This window comes from Pseudophryne corroboree, chromosome 1, assembly GCF_028390025.1.
Source record: "Pseudophryne corroboree isolate aPseCor3 chromosome 1, aPseCor3.hap2, whole genome shotgun sequence".
In the NCBI taxonomy this organism is placed as follows: Eukaryota; Metazoa; Chordata; class Amphibia; order Anura; family Myobatrachidae; genus Pseudophryne; species Pseudophryne corroboree.
This window is the reverse complement of record NC_086444.1, coordinates 1,056,923,564-1,056,940,877: the sequence shown is the minus strand read 5'-3', so window position 1 is coordinate 1,056,940,877 and position 17,314 is coordinate 1,056,923,564. Positions and strand designations below refer to the sequence as shown.

The following is a 17,314-nucleotide window of genomic DNA, read 5'->3' as shown; positions in this document are numbered from 1 at the left end:
AAAGCCATCTAAGTGAGATCTGAGTGTATGCATAGGCCCTGGGACAAAAAGTCCAGCATGAGAGGAAGACGACAAGAGGAGGGGGTGATACAATCGAGAAAATCCACATACCAATTCCCACATAATCAGTCTGGAGCAACTAGAATGGTCAATCCACCCTCCAGATTAAGCTTGCAAAGTATTTGAAGTAACATCAAAATTGAAGAGGTAAATGAGAAAAAATGTCCATGGAAATGACCAGATGTTTACCAGCAGGGTTGCCAACTCTCTTTGGGAGCAGTATTGGGGAGATCTGAGATTGTGACAGTAGGCCACTCATGTCTGAACGACTTGGACAATCCACCAACATTAGGAACTCTTTGGGTGGAAAGACCTTCAGTCTGCATCTTGGCAACTGAGATAATCCACCTTTGGATCAACAGGATGTAAACTGCCGAGAGAGTGGGGAGAAATCGCTCCACCCAAACTAAAATCCTGCCGACTTCTCCAATGGCACATGGTCTTTGGGTACGGTGCCAGATCTTCCTCGGGCTTCCCTGTTCTCCAGGAAAATGGGTAAACTTACACTGAATAAAATAAAAATAAGAATTTACTCACCGGTAATTCTATTTCTCGTAGTCCGTAGTGGATGCTGGGAACTCCGTAAGGACCATGGGGGAATAGACGGCTCCGCAGGAGACTGGGCACAATTAAAGAAAGCTTTAGGTCTATCTGGTGTGCACTGGCTCCTCCCCCTATGACCCTCCTCCAGACCTCAGTTAAGATACTGTGCCCGGAAGAGCTGACACAATAAGGAAGGATTTTGAATCCCGGGTAAGACTCATACCAGCCACACCAATCACACCGTACAACTCGTGATAATAAACCCAGTTAACAGTATGATAACAATGGAGCCTCTGAACAGATGGCTCTCAACAATAACCCGATTTGTTAACAATAACTATTTACAAGTATTGCAGACAATCCGCACTTGGGATGGGCGCCCAGCATCCACTACGGACTACGAGAAATAGAATTACCGGTGAGTAAATTCTTATTTTCTCTGACGTCCTAGTGGATGCTGGGGACTCCGTAAGGACCATGGGGATTATACCAAAGCTCCCAAACGGGCGGGAGAGTGCGGATGACTCTGCAGCACCGAATGAGCAAACTCAAGGTCCTCCTCAGCCAGGGTATCAAATTTGTAAAACTTAGCAAAAGTGTTAGACCCTGACCAAGTAGCCGCTCGGCAAAGTTGCAATGCCGAGACCCCTCGGGCAGCCGCCCAAGATGAGCCCACCTTCCTTGTGGAATGGGCTTTTACTGATTTAGACTGCGGTAGTCCTACCGCAGAATGCGCAAGCTGAATAGTGCTACAAATCCAGCGAGCAATAGTCTGCTTAAAAGCAGGAGCACCCAGCTTGTTGGGTGCATACAGGATAAACAGCGAGTCAGTTTTCCTGACTCTAGCCGTCCTGGAAACATAAATTTTCAGGGCCCTGACTACGTCCAGTAACTTGGAATCCTCCAAGTCCCTAGTAGTCGCAGGCACCACAATAGGTTGGTTCAAGTGAAAAGCTGATACCACCTTCGGGAGAAACTGAGGACGAGTCCTCAACTCTGCCCTATCTATATGGAAAATCAGATAAGGGCTTTTACATGACAAAGCCGCCAATTCTGATACACGCCTGGCTGAAGCCAGGGCCAACAGCATGACCACTTTCCACGTGAGATATTTCAAATCCACGGTTTTAAGTGGCCCAAACCAATGTGATTTCAGGAACCCCAAAACCACATTGAGATCCCAAGGTGCCACTGGGGGCACAAAAGGAGGCTGAATATGCAGAACTCCTTTGACAAATGCCTGAACTTCAGGCAGTGAAGCCAGTTCTTTCTGGAAAAAAAATCGACAGAGCCGAAATCTGGACCTTAATGGACCCCAATTTGAGGCCCATCGTCACCCCTGCTTGCAGGAAATGCAGGAATCGACCCAGTTGAAATTCCTCCGTTGGGGCCTTCCTGGCCTCACACCAAGCAACATATTTCTGCCAAATGCGGTGATAATGTTTTGCAGTTACATCCTTCCTGGCTTTGATCAGGATAGGGATGACTTCCTCCGGAATGCCCTTTTCCTTCAGGATCCGGTGTTCCACCGCCATGCCATCAAACGCAGCCGCGGTAAGTCTTGGAACAGGCAGGGTCCCTGCTGCAGTAGGTCCCGCCTTAGCGGTAGAGGCCATGGGTCCTCTGAAAGCATCTCTTGAAGTTCCGGGTACCAAGCCCTTCTTGGCCAATCCGGAACCATGAGTATAGTTCTCACTCCTCCCCTTCGTATTATTCTCAGTACCTTGGGAATGAGAGGCAGAGGAGGTAACACATAAACCGACTGGTACACCCACGGTGTCACTAGAGCGTCCACAGCTATCGCCTGAGGGTCCCTTGACCTGGCGCAATATCTTTTTAGTTTTTTGTTGAGGCGGGACGCCATCATATCCACCTGTGGTCTTTCCCAACGGTTTACAATCAATTGGAACACTTCTGGATGAAGTCCCCACTCTCCCGGGTGGAGGTCGTGCCTGCTGAGGAAGTCTGCTTCCCAGTTGTCCACTCCCGGAATGAACACTGCTGACAGTGCTAAGACGTGATTTTCCGCCCATCGGAGAATCCTTGTGGCTTCTGCCATTGCCCTCCTGCTTCTTGTGCCGCCCTGTCTGTTTACATGGGCGACCGCCGTGATGTTGTCTGATTGGATCAGTACCGGCTGGTTTTGAAGCAGGGGTCTTGCTTGGCTTAGGGCATTGTAAATGGCTCTTAGCTCCAGAATATTTATGTGAAGTGAAATCTCCTGATTTGACCACAGTCCCTGGAAATTTCTTCCTTGTGTGACCGCTCCGCAGCCCCGAAGGCTGGCATCCGTGGTCACCAGGACCCAGTCCTGTATTCCGAATCTGCGGCCCTCTAGGAGATGAACACTCTGCAGCCGCCACAGTAGAGACACCCTGGTCCTTGGCGACAGGGTTATCCGCTGCTGCATCTGCAGATGCGACCCGGACCACTTGTCCAACAGGTCCCACTGGAAAGTTCTTGCGTGGAACCTGCCGAATGGAATTGCTTCGTATGAAGCTACCATCTTTCCCAGGACACGCGAGCATTGATGCACCGACACCTATCCTGGTTTTAGGAGGTTTCTGACTAGAGATGACAACTCCTCTGCTTTTTCCACTGGAAGAAACACTTTTTTCTGGTCTGTGTCCAGAATCATTCCCAGGAACAGAAGACGTGTCGTCGGGACCAGCTGTGACTTTGGGATATTGAGAAAGCAGCCGTGCTGCTGCAGCACTTCCAGAGAAAGTGCTACCCCCACCAACAACTGTTCCTTGGATCTCGCCTTTATCAGGAGATCGTCCAAGTACGGGATAATTAAAACCCCCTTCTTCCGAAGGAGTATCATCATTTCGGCCATTACCTTGGTAAAGACCCTCGGCGCTGTGGATAACCCGAACGCCAGCGTCTGGAACTGATAGTCCTGTACCACAAACCTGAGGTACTCCTGGTGAGGAGGGTAAATGGGGACATGCAGGTAAGCATCCTTGATGTCCAGGGAGACCATGTAATCCCCCTCGTCCAGGCTTGCAATAACCGCCCTGAGCGATTCCATCTTGAACTTGAATCTTTTGATATATGTGTTCAAGGATTTTAAATTTAAAATGGGTCTCACCGAACCGTCCGGTTTCGGTACCACAAACATTGTGGAATAGTAACCCCTTCCTTGTTGAAGGAGGGGTACCTTGATAATCACCTGCTGTGAATACAGCTTGTGGATAGCCTCCAACACTGCCTCCCTGGCTGAGGGAGTTGTTGGTAAGGCAGATTTTAGTAAACGGCGGGGAGGAGACGTCTCGAATTCCAGCCTGTACCCCTGAGATACTACTTGAAGGATCCAGGGATCCACCTGTGAGTGAGCCGACTGTGTGCTGAAATTTTTGAGACGGGCCCCCACCGTATCCGGGTCCGCCTGTGAAGCCCCAGCGTCATGCGGTGGACTTAGCGGAAGCGGGGGTGGACTTCTGCTCCTGGGAACTGGCTGTATGCTGCAGCTTTTTCCCTCTACCTCTACCTCTCGGTAGAAAGGATGCGCCTCTAGGCCTCTTGTTTTTATGGGGCCGAAAGGACTGAACCTGATAATACGGTGCCTTCTTCTGCTGTGGGGCAACTTGTGGCAAAAATGTTAATTTCCCAGCCGTAGCCATGGAAACAAGGTCTGAAAGACCATCCCCAAACAGCTCCACCCCTTTATAAGGCAAAACTTCCATGTGCCTTTTGGAATCGGCATCGCCTGACCACTGCAGAGTCCATAACCCTCTCCTGGCGGCAATGGACATTGCGCTTATTTTTGATGCTAGACGGCAAATATCCCTCTGTGCATCACGCATGTATAAGACTGCGTCTTTTATATGCTCTATTGTCAGTAAAATATTGTCCCTATCCAGGGTATCAATATTATCCGACAGGGAGTCTGACCACGCAGCTGCCGCACTGCACATCCATGCTGAGGCAATAGCTGGTCGCAGTAAAATGCCCGTGTGTGTATATATAGCCTTCAGGGTAGCCTCCTGCTTTCTATCAGCAGGTTCCTTTAGGGCGGCCGTATCCGGAGACGGTAGTGCCACCTTTTTTGACAAACGTGTAAGCGCTTTATCTACCCTAGGGGGTGTTTCCCAACGTGACCTATCCTCTGGCGGGAAAGGGTACGTTGCTAATAACCGTTTAGAAATTACTAATTTCTTTTCAGGTGCAGCCCACGCTTCTTCACACACCTCATTTAATTCCTCAGATGCAGGAAAAACTACTGGTAGTTTTTTCTCACCAAACATAATACCCTTTTTTGTGGTACCGGGGGTAATATCAGAAATGTGTAATACATTTTTCATTGCCTCAATCATGTAACGTGTGGCCCTATTGGAAGTTACACTAGTCTCATCGTCGTCGACACTGGAGTCAGTATCCGTGTCGACGTCTGTGTCTGCCATCTGAGGTAACGGGCGTTTTAGAGCCCCTGATGGCTTTTGAGACGCTTGGACAGGCACAAGCTGCGTAGCCGGCTGTCCCATGTCGTCAAACCTTTTATGTAAGGAGCTGACACTGTCACGTAATTCCTTCCATAAGTCCATCCACTCAGGTGTCGACCCCGCAGGGGGTGACATCACATTTACCGGCATTTGCTCCGCCTCCACATCATTATCCTCATCAAACATGTCGACACGAGGGCGTGGCCACGGCGGTGAGGGAGTAAGCAGCGGATCCCGGGAGCTCCCCGATATTATAGATCCTGCACCTATCCTGTGTCCCTCCGGAGCGTCTACCCCCCGGTGCTGGTCCCCCCTCGCCTCCGAGCAGCGGCGGGCACCTTTGTCCGGGGTCTCTGGGCGCTGTCTGACCGCGGCGGACGACTTCCGGTTTTGAGGCCTGTGACTCCTCCGGACCCCCCCGGCCTTGAGTTTGGCGCTCCCGGCCGCGCGGCTCCAGGACCCTCACGACGGACGGACGAACGGACGAACGGACGGGCGGCGCTGGCTAGAGCTGGGCACACTGCAGGGGATATTGCAAGCCCTCCTGCCCTCCTATACCTGGCTGATGAGGACCTGAGACTCCTGACTGCACAATAAGACACAGGTACTCCAGTGGAGGGATGAAGTGATCACAAGCCCGGTGGCCATTTTGGGTGCAGTTCAATAGATAGTCTCAGCACACAGACATCCCTGCCTACCCTGCAAGGACAGCATGCACACTGCAACTCAATGCACCTTTGTGTCACATTAATAAATCACAGTGTGACACACAATCATACTCTGCTTCTACCTGGAATTCACTGCTGGACATTCTCCCCTCAATAACATCATTATCATTTACTACTTTTTATTTTACACAAAGCCTGTGCTCTTGTCCATTGATATTTGGAGCCAAAGATCCTTCCCGGCTTTAAAATCATACAGCCTGCTGTCTCCTAACTATACTTTATACTACAACTCTGCTCGGAGAAGTGGGTGACCGACATTTATCAATATGGTTGGGGGAGGCCGGAGCGCGGCCGCGGCCAAACTGGAAAGATTTACAAGGCAACCCAACCCCAGGGGCTCATCGGCTCCACCTCAGGGTGCCTCTCCAGTACACTCAAGTTCCCCTCCAGCGTCTGTCACCAACTCCCCAATGACAGCGGAGGCGCCGTCTATCCAGCAGGTGTTGGAAGCTATAGCGGGCAGTGAGCAGCGTCTCTCCGATAAGATGGAAAAAGTGCAGTGCGACCCCTCCTTACTACGACAAGATGTCCAACGTATACGGGAGAGAGTGGGTGAGGCGGAGACGCGTGTTTCCAACTTGGAGGATGTGTGTGGCCCCCTTAAGCAATCCGTGTCCGCAGTGACCCAGCAGGTCTCATCTCTCCAAACCAAGCTCCTAGATATGGAGGGTCGGCTACGCAGAAACAATGTCCGATTTGTGGGTCTGCCGGAGAAAGAGGAGGGCTCGCAGCCGGAGGACTTCCTCGAATCCTGGCTCAAAGAGATATATGGAGCTGAGTCCTTTACTGCACAATTTACGGTGGAGCGAGCGCACAGGATACCATCTCGGCCATTACCTCCTGGTGCCCCTCCTCGCACCTTCATCGCCAAATTCTTGCACTATAAGGATCGGGACTCGGTCCTCCGCCTTGGCCGTACAAAGGGCCCATTGGTCCGCAACGGAGTCAGAGTGTCGGCCTTCCCGGACTTTGCCGCGGACGTTCAGAAGGACAGGGCCCAGTTTATGCCTATCAAGCGACGCCTGCGGGACCTCAACCTCTCATATTCCACGCTGTTTCCCTCTCGGCTCCGAGTGGTGGCAGATGGGGAGACCAAGTTTTTTAATTCTCCTAGAGAGGCGGCCCAGTGGCTGGACGGATATGCGCCGGGTGCTCGTCAGCTAGCTCCGGACTGACTTCCCGCGCTGAAGATACCGGGATCTTGACCACCGGAGGAGACGACCACAATTCGGGGAGCCCCCCACCTTTTGCATTGGTGGCTCAAGACTTTTCTAAGTTCACTACTGGTTTGGAGGGTTTAGGTTAAGTTGAGAATCTGGGCCTTCTTAGCATTTGGTAGTTGGATTTGGCGTTTTGGGATATAAGTATGCCGGAGTTCGGGGTGGTGTACGGGGAGGGGAGGGAAGGTTGGGAAGCTGCTAGTTGCGGCTCTTCTTGTTGTTTTTGGTTTCTTTTCTTTAGTTTATTATTTTTCATATCTACGTTTTTTCTGAAACTAGGATGTTTGATATACCAGGTATTGTGGCTTATAACGCAGAGCTCCTATGAGATATATGTCGCTATGGGTAACGGTGCTGATGTTTGGATATATATTGTGCGATTTCTATCCGTGTGGTACATAGAATATACCTGGGGTCATGAGTAACTTGAAATTCCTGGCATGGAATGTCCGGGGACTAAATAACAAAATTAAGCGTTCTTTGGTTCTAAATACGATTAAGAAATATGACCCGGACATTGCATGTCTTAGCGAGACCCACTTGCAGGGAAATAGGTTGTTATCTCTAAGACGGGCCTGGGTGGGATGGGCTTACCATGCCTCTCATTCCTCCTTCTCCAGGGGAGTATCTGTTCTGATTAAGAAAACGGTGCAATTTGAGTTAATATCGGTCAAAACTGACACGTATGGCAGATTTGTGTTTCTAGAATGCAAACTAAGTTCCCAGCCATATTACATTTTAGCAGTGTATGTCCCCCCTCCTTTTTCATACGCTGTACTGCAGCAAGCTGCATCTTTTATAGCTTCCTCCCCTACCACTCCGGTGATATGTCTGGGCGACTTTAATAATATATTAGATGTCTCTGTGGACCGATGGCGGTCTCCGAATGATGTGATGGTGGGTAGTGGGTATACCAAATTTGCTGATTTTTTGAATAATCTTCAATGGGTTGATGTGTGGAGGCTTCGCCACCCTGCAGTCCGTCGGTTCTCCTGTTTCTCCAGCACACATGGCTCCTTTTCTAGAATAGACCTGGTACTGGTGTCCCCCGCCCTTATCCCTGCGATCACTGACGTACGTTATGAGGCCCGAGGGATCTCTGACCATTCCCCCTTGCTGATGACTCTAGCTGTGAAGGGTCAGAGGGGACACTCTTATTGGAAGCTGCACCCATCTTGGCTGACTCAACTGAGTGACTGTGGGGACCTGGAGACTCAGTGGGAGGGTTACTTTAGCGACAACACAGGATCTGCCCCGGGAACTATGGTATGGGATTCATTTAAGGCTTTTCTGAGGGGCTCTTATATAGGACATATAGCAGCTCACAAAGTGTCCTCTAGAGAAAGGGAGAAGGCCCTGGAGAGTGACGCCAGGGATTTAGAGTCTCAATATTTGCTTGATGGTACCCCTACGACGAAAACACGATGGCTGGTGGCCCAGTCGGCGTGGCTTGCCCACCTGACCGATAAAAACTCACGGTCCCTCCTTTTTAGGGCCACTAATATTTATATGCAGGCTGATAGGACGGGTGGCCTCATGGCTCGGCTGATACATCAGGATCGCCCTGGGACTGTAATTACACAAATGTCCGATGGGGATGGGTCCTTTGTTGACACCACACCGGACATTGCGCAGCTATTCCGATCCTATTACACCAAAGTTTACAGTTCACAATTGACGTTCTCCACTAGGGATCTCTCCTACTATTTGGCGGGTATCTCACTACCCGTGCTCCCCCCCGAGGCCCGTGTGGCACTGGAGGCACCCTTGACGCTCGCGGAGGTGACTGCGGCTATTGGTATGTCTCCCAGTGGCAAGGCCCCGGGGTGTGACGGAATTCCCTCAGAAGTTTACAAAACTCATGTTGATTTTTTCGGGCCCAGGCTCCATGCCTTATTCCTAGATATATTTACCAATAACGAACTTCCCCCCTCTATGTCAGAGGCAATTATAATAGTGATCCCGAAGCCCGGTAAAGACCCTAGGTCTCCGGATTCCTATAGACCAATATCCCTAATCCCCACCGACGCCAAGATCCTGGCAAAGATATTGGCAGTACGACTTAATACAGTGATCACCTCCCTCATTCATCCTGATCAGACTGGCTTCATGCCTGGGAAGTCCACATCTATCAACCTGCGTAGACTGTATACCATTTTACAACTCCCACGTGACTCCCCTTCTGACTCGGCTGTGGTCTCGCTAGACGCGGCCAAGGCCTTTGACAGTATTGAATGGGCCTATTTATGGGAGGTGATGTCTTGTATGGGCTTTGGGCCCAACTATATCAGATGGACTAAATTACTGTACCAGCATCCGAGTGCCAGGATCTTGGTGAATGGTTATGTATCCCCCTCCTTTCAATTGTCCCGGGGTACCAGACAGGGCTGTCCCCTATCCCCCGCACTGTTTGCCTTGGCCATTGAGCCCTTGGCCTGTTTGATACGATCACACCCAGATATTGTGGGAATTTGCACGGGCTCACGCGAGGATAGGATAGCACTTTATGCCGACGACATGTTATTATTTCTGCAAGACTACGCAAGGTCAATGCCCGTTCTGCTGCGTGTGATTGAGGACTTTGGTGCTCATTCGGGTCTTCTGATCAACTGGTCTAAATCATATATTATGCCAGTCATAGGCCTCCCTCCTACTGTTCCAAAAATTTCCCTACCATTATGCTGGACAACACAATTTAAATACCTTGGAATCCAAATAACTAATGATCCTTCTGATTTCATCCCTCTGAATCTGGACCCGACCATGCAGCAGATCGTGTGCAAATCTAAAACCTGGTGTAGGCTCCCATTGACGGTGTCTGGCAGGGTTAATCTCATTAAAATGATCATACTGCCCAAACTCCTATATATTATACTTCAATCCCCCGTATATATCTATCCAACATTCTTTAGGAAACTGAACAGTATCCTATCCTCGCTTGTTTGGGCTAACAGACGACCTAGGATACAATTAAATACTCTTACTAGGCTGCGCTCGGATGGCGGCCTAGCCTTGCCTAATTTCCAGATGTATTACTACGCTGCCCAGCTGACTCGTATTAGTGAATGGGTGCGGGATTCTGGTGATGACACCTTGCAATGTGAGTTTATCCGCTGTTATTTTCCTCACCTTTCTCCTGTACAGCTGCTGCTGAGTGGGAATGGGGCCCGGTTCCTTCCCCCTATTATTTTTCAGGCCTTAAAGATATGGCGGGCCCTGAGAGACCTCTTAGGGTACGACGACCTGGACCCAGACACCCCCCTTTGGTACTCTGACTGGCTTCCTGAGCTGCATGCGCTTGAGGGACGGGAGGTGTGGGCCCCTAGAGCAGTGGTCTCTATTTCCCAACTCTACCTAAATGACTCACTCAAATCCTTCCAGCAACTGAAAGATGAGTTTGGCTTACCCAACTCATTTTTTTTCAGATACCTTCAACTTCGACATGCCCTCCAGTCCCAGTTTGCGGATTCCCCCCCGCGAATCCTCCCATTTCCCATCAAGACTTTTGTAACTACATTGGGTCGAACCAAGATGGTTTCCCTTGCGTATGGATATCTTCTCACCAAAATCCATGCGGACCCGCTGACACGTCTCCGTGGAAAATGGGAGGAGGATGTAGGCCTTATGGGTGAGGAGGACTGGGCTCTTGCTCTGGAATGCCCCGCCACGGTCACCAAGTCCCTCAGATACCAACAGATTCAATTTTTCATTCTACATAGGACATATATGACTCCAGCTAGGCTGGCCTCTTTTGGGACTGGTAGATCTGGTCTCTGCCCTAAGTGCGAGGCGGATATGGGAACATTTTGGCATATGGTGTGGGATTGTCCAAGGCTGAGGGTGTTCTGGTCGGGGGTTAGATCGGTGCTGGAGAGTACGGGAGTGACTGGCGGACTGCTTACCCCACAGTTCTGCATTTTGGGGATAGGAGGCTCTACTTCTGAGACTGGCCCAGTTGATCTGTATGCTCGCAATGTATGTGCCTTGGCTAAGGTGTGCATTGCGAGACTATGGATGGCCCCTAGCGGTCCTTTAGTCTCTGCATTCAAGACCTTGGTTAATGACACAATACTTAAGGAAAGATATATTTATATGAAGCAGAACGCATCGGCCAAGTTTGAAAGAATTTGGTCTCGCTGGCTGGAATCTCCCCACTCCCACCTAGTCCCTTGATCATAATTGATACCGAAGAGCTATTGTGCCACTGATCTGATCTAATATATAATGATGTATATCTAGAGGGCTGACAGCGTAGCTCTGCGGGCTTGCCTTAATACATATGCGACTGATAAGGTCCTAGTTCAGATGACATTACGTCCTTCTTATGTTTCTTATTTCTCTTTCTTTTTTTTTTTTCTTTTTACGTACCCTTATGTGGGTTAGTTTAAGGGTAAAAATTAAAAAATCGATATGTTGATTCATATATTGGATGCAGATGTTACAAGTGCAGACGGGCTGACAAAATGTATGGTAAAGAAGATGCGATTAATGTGATGATGCGATATGCTGATGATATGCAATGTCTGTAACTCAATCTACATATTATTGAATAAAAATTACTTTATTAAAAAAAAAAAAAAAAACATGTCGACACAGCAGTACCGACACACCGCGCACACACAGGGAATGCTCTGACAGAGGACAGGACCCCACAAAGCCCTTTGGGGAGACAGAGGGAGAGTATGTCAGCACACACCAGAGCGCTATATAACACTGGGATATCACTATACAGAGTGTTTTCCCCTATAGCTGCTTGTATTTTATATACTGCGCCTAAATTTAGTGCCCACCCCCTCTCTTTTTTACCCTTTTTTAGTGCAGGACTGCAGGGGAGAGCCAGGGAGCGATCCTTCCAGCGGAGCTGTGAGGGAAAATGGCGCCAGTGTGCTGAGGGAGATGGCTCCGCCCCTTTTTCGGCTGACTTTCTCCCGCTTTTTGTGTAATTCTGGCAGGGGTAATTTACACCTATATAGCCTCAGGGACTATATATGGTGTATGTTTTGCCAGCCAAGGTGTTATTTATTGCTGCTCAGGGCGCCGCCCCCCCCCCCCCCCCAGCACCCTGCACCCACCCATCAGTGACCGGAGTGTGAGGTGTGCATGAGGAGCAATGGCGCACAGCTGCAGTGCTGTGCGCTACCTTGGTGAAGACCGAAGTCTTCTGCTGCCGATTTTCTGGACCACCTTCTTGCTTCTGGCTCTGTAAGGGGGACGGCGGCGCGGCTCCGGGACCGGACAACGAGGTCGGGTCCTGTGTTAGATTCCTCTGGAGCTAATGGTGTCCAGTAGCCTAAGAAGCCCAAGCTAGCTGCAAGCAGGTAGGTTCGCTTCTTCTCCCCTTAGTCCCACGTTGCAGTGAGCCTGTTGCCAGCAGATCTCACTGAAAATAAAAAACCTAAACTAAAAACTTTCTTCTAGGAGCTCAGGAGAGCCCCTAGTGTGCATCCAGCTCAGCCGGGCACAAAAATCTAACTGAGGTTTGGAGGAGGGTCATAGGGGGAGGAGCCAGTGCACACCAGATAGACCTAAAGCTTTCTTTAATTGTGCCCAGTCTCCTGCGGAGCCGTCTATTCCCCCATGGTCCTTACGGAGTCCCCAGCATCCACTAGGACGTCAGAGAAAAACGAACTACACTTAAACAAGACTGCTTATTCTGCTGAGAGACAGTAAACCGATACCAGAAGGAGTTGTCACACTACCACCATACCATCCAAAGAAGTTTCTCTTTCTTGTCTGTACTCAGCTGACAAGAAAGTTTATGTAAGGCTGCAATGTAGTAGACAAATAAAAAGTTGAATTTAGCCAAAAAGTTACAGTAAATGCTAGATTAAATGGTATGCCAAGCATGTTAACATGGAAAGCTATGAAGAAAAACACGAGATAATGGTGACTTTTGTTGTGGATTTACATATAAATATGTGATCAGACTGGAAATAACTTATAGCGAGCTACATAATGTGATATGCATCTTACCTGCTCCAACAGAACACGATACTTGTCTCGCTCCTTTGTTAGCACTTTAACATTGGACTGGATCTCCACCATGTGTTTTTCAAATCTATCTAACATATTCTGGAGATCATCCCTTTCCCTGGTGATACGCTTAATATCCAAATTGTATTCCACACCCTAGAGGAGAAAACAATCACATACTAGAATAGAACAAGTAATCAAAAAAGGAAAATAATATATAAATATTGGTATCTGCCAACTGGTTATTACTATAGAAAGGCACAAAAGAAAAGTATTCCTGTATGGGGCACTTACTGAACTGATTATAAAACTGGTATAGTAATAGTGAAGTGTAAAATATTCTCAAGATCCAGATTTCTTATATTAAAACATGACCTTTATTGTCAATTACTAATAAACTCTTAAATAAGCAGGCAAAGTGTTCAGTGACATTAAAAAAATATTAAAAAAATGTGAATTATGGAATAAAACATTTTTGTCTATTAATATTGTGTGTTGAAATGTATTCCTATGTGAGCACTCTAATGAAAAATGTATTATTATATTTAGTATAATGATTTATATCCCAAGGCATACATTAATTATGCAGATATTTCTTGTAATGAAAGGTCAAAATCAAATAAATCACAGGTCACGTATATGTCAGAAGTCTAAATAGGTGGTAACTCTAATAAAAATTGTATTATCAAAAATTCCAATGGATCGTTAGTTCATCTCCCTCATAATAAACAATCCCAAAATATAGCATGGAAAAGTAAAATGTTTAGTTTATAATAATCATCTGCTCCTCAACAGCAAAATATGAAAATGTGATACTAAATTGTTACAAACTGCAGTCTCTCAACAATATTTATTGCACTGGCAGTAAAATAACAGGCACTTTGTTACAACTGTATCATTGCATAAACACAAATAGTAAGATTAGGTCACAATGTAAATTGTTGTCAATCCCCCTAGTGTACTGCACATAACTTTGTTTAGAGATTTTGGGGTAGCCTATCCAATTAGATGTACAGTAAAAAAAAAAATTATCATGAAAGCAAACAGCAAAAAAAAAATCCCTGAAAGACCACGAGGATACAATTTACTTGCAGTTAACTACCGTGTGTAATTGGATACTCCCCTTAATATTTTAAATAAGGAGAGTTATGGTAGACTTACCATTGTTAACTCTTTCTTCAAGGTACACTGGGTTCCACAGGAAAACTTTGGGGTGTAGAGTGGATCTTGATCCAGAGGCACCAACAGGCTAAAGCTTTAGACTGTCTTAGGATGCACTGTGAACTCCTCTATAACCCTGCCTCCAGGCACTGAGAGCTCAGTTTCATTATCCAGTCCAATGAAGGAGCAGGTAAGAGAGAAGGAAGATATTAGTCACATAGAACCACATTCTCACGACAGGAGAAGGGACCAGCGGCTAATGCCATACAAACCCAAAAAGCTAGGTGCGTCAGGGTGGGCGCACTGTGGAACCCAGTGTACCTCGCAGAAAGAGATTTAACCATGGTGAGCCTACCATAACTCTCCTTTTCTGCAGCAGTATACACTGTGTTCCACAGTAAAATATTGGCGATGTCCTAAAGCAGTTCCTCAATGGAAGGAACGCGCTTTAGCGGGTATGAGAACCGGCGTCCAAAGGAAGCATCCTGGGAGGCGGAAGTATCAAAGGCATAGACCCCCAAAAAGTGTTCACCGAGGACCACGTAGCCGCCCAAGAAGGTCCAACAGATAGAGTAGAATGGACATTAACAGCAGCAGGAGCTGGGAGTTCAGCCTGCGCATAAGCTTGTGCAATCATCATTCTAATCCAGGGGCGTGCATTTACCAGTGTTCTTTTCTAGTGGAAACGGCCCCCCCCTGCAAATTCCCAGATCAAGTTATCCGGGACTCCTACCCGAGCAGGTTGAACACGTGTTTAAACCCGGTAAGCTGTGTAGTGTAAACGGAATCCGCGTCGATGCGTCAAGGCTCCTGTTCACAGTGAATGGAAGGGCGGCGCTGGGAGATCATGCGATTTCCCAGAGCAGCCTCTGCCGCATCAGCATCACCAACCCGGCAATATGCCGGATTGGTGAGCGCAGTGTAGAAGGGGGCTCTAGCACGGGGCGCAGCCATGTCAGGCTCCCAGCTGCAACCCGTGCTAGCAAGTGGAAAAGGGGTATAACTGTGTGTGCAGGTGCGTCATGCTCTGAGCTGGGACCAGCGAGGATTTCTTCCAATTGAGCAGTCTCCCGTAGGCTTGTAGGAAGGTTACCGTCAGTTGTAGATAACTGAGGAGGACATCTTGGGAGCTTTCCAGCATCAGCAAGTCGTCCAGATAGAGCAGGATCCTGACTCCCTGGCGATGGAGATGTGCCGTCATTACAGACATGACCTTCGTGGAGATCCGAGGAGCCGTAGCCAGTCCAAATGGCAGAGCCTGGAACTGAGAGTGTAGGTTGCCAATAACAAACCGGAGATACTGCTGATGTGTCTTGGCAATAGGTATATGCAGGTATGCATCCTGAATATCCAGGGATACCATATAGTTTCCGAGTTCCATCGCCAGTACAATTAAGCGCAGTGGCTCCATACAGAACTTGGACACTCTCACAAACTTGTTTAGTGATTTGAGGTTGAGTATAGGCGAGATGGGACAGAGCTACCGGCACTACCACTCCTGTATCCTGGAGAGAGAACTCGCAACCTGCTGCAGAGCCTGCGCCTTTAATTGGATCCGATGGGATGACTGTGGTGCAAAATTGGCTCGGGGGTCTCTTGAAAGAGACTGCGTACCTGTGAGAGACAACTTCTCACACCCATGAGGCTGAAGTGCTCTTCAACCAGACCTGGGTGAACTGCAGAAGTCAGCCTCCCACCCTGGCCTCCGGAACGCCCCGTCATGCGGCAGGCTTGTCTTGTTTAGAAGCAGGCTGACGGGCCGACCAGGACTGCTTCGTCTTGGGCTTAGTGGTTTTGGAAGCACGAGACTGTCTCGGATATGCCTGACTTTTTGCTTTCCCTTGTGGTCGAAAGGCATGAAAATTGGTACCTTTTGCCTTCTGTGCAGAAGGATTGGTATGTGGGAGAAAAGGCAGTCTTGGCAGCCGCCAGTTCAGATACAATTATATTTAGGTCTTCCCCAAACAATATGTCTCCCTTAAAAGGGAGTACCTCCAAAGTCTTTTTGGAGTCCAGGTCCATCTTCCATGACCTCAACCACAGAAAACGACGAACTAGGACAGACGTAGTCGACGCCTTGGCCGCCAACACACCCACCTCAGAGGACGCTACTTCAATATAATAAGAGGCGATGGTGATGTGAGACAGGTATTGTCTAGGCGGGTGACATGAGAATCCATCAGCGATTAATTATCCCACTTGTTACATAATTCTGCAGGGAGAGGGTAGCGAACTAAAACCCGTTTAGAGAGATAGAATTTCTTCCCTGGATTAGACCAGAGTTCCTGCCTGATGTCAACCAAATGGTTAGAATGGGGTAACAAATTTTTAGCCACCTTCTGCTGTTTAAACATGTCAGTTCTCTTAATGACAGTAGTGGGTTCCTCATTATTAGTGATTTGTAGAATTTGCTTAATAGCAACCACTAGAGAAGGGACATCAATTTGCATTGTAGAATCCTCGTCAGAAACGCCTGATTCAGTATGCTCCCCCTCCTCTTCAGATGAAACATCTGAGAGATTTGTGGATTGTGAGGAGGAAGCAGTCCGCTTAGATGACTTAGCGCTACGGGAGTGACCGGAAGTAGATATTTGTCTGACCAAGGAATGAGTCAACTTGTACGAGGAGGTCTGGTCGCTGAGGAAGTAGAAGAGGACGCTGCAACTGGATAGACAAGTTATCAGCCCAAAGCGGATTAACCATAGGGACTATTTGAGACTGTAATGGAACAGATGGTCCATTAGGGGGCGTTAGACGTTCCACTAGAGTACCCAGTAGGCTTGAGAACACGGCCCAGGGTGGACCCTGATTGGCTACTGGAGTTGCGGGCTGACTGGAGGGTGTATGACACATCGAACACAGACCATCATACACCGCTTCCCCCTATGGTAACTCTTTGGCGCTTACTCTGCATGATACAGGAGCGTCCACAGATTTACTGCCCTTACTGTTAGACATTGTACACAAATGGAACAGAGAGCGGTTTAGTACGATGAAGCCAGACAGAGTATAATACCTGTGAATAAATCCAGTAGTATGTGACTGAGTGCCCAGTACACAACACCTGAGAATAAATCCGGTATTATGTGACTGAGTACACAGTAGAATACACTGAAAAGGTAAATACTGTGACGCACTATATAAATGACCCTGACGCACCTAGTCTCTTAGGGTACAGAATATA

General features: G+C 48.3%; 1 protein-coding gene across 2 annotated transcripts in view; it reads right to left on the bottom strand.

The window, feature by feature from the left end:
* Positions 1 to 17,314, bottom strand: part of CEP135 (centrosomal protein 135) — a 392,705-nt gene that overhangs the window by 210,050 nt on the left and 165,341 nt on the right. For both annotated transcript variants that reach the window (XM_063920894.1, XM_063920895.1), the window contains exon 12: positions 12,970 to 13,125. In XM_063920894.1, the coding sequence (XP_063776964.1) occupies positions 12,970 to 13,125 (156 nt within the window). The remainder of the gene's footprint in view (positions 1 to 12,969; positions 13,126 to 17,314) is intronic.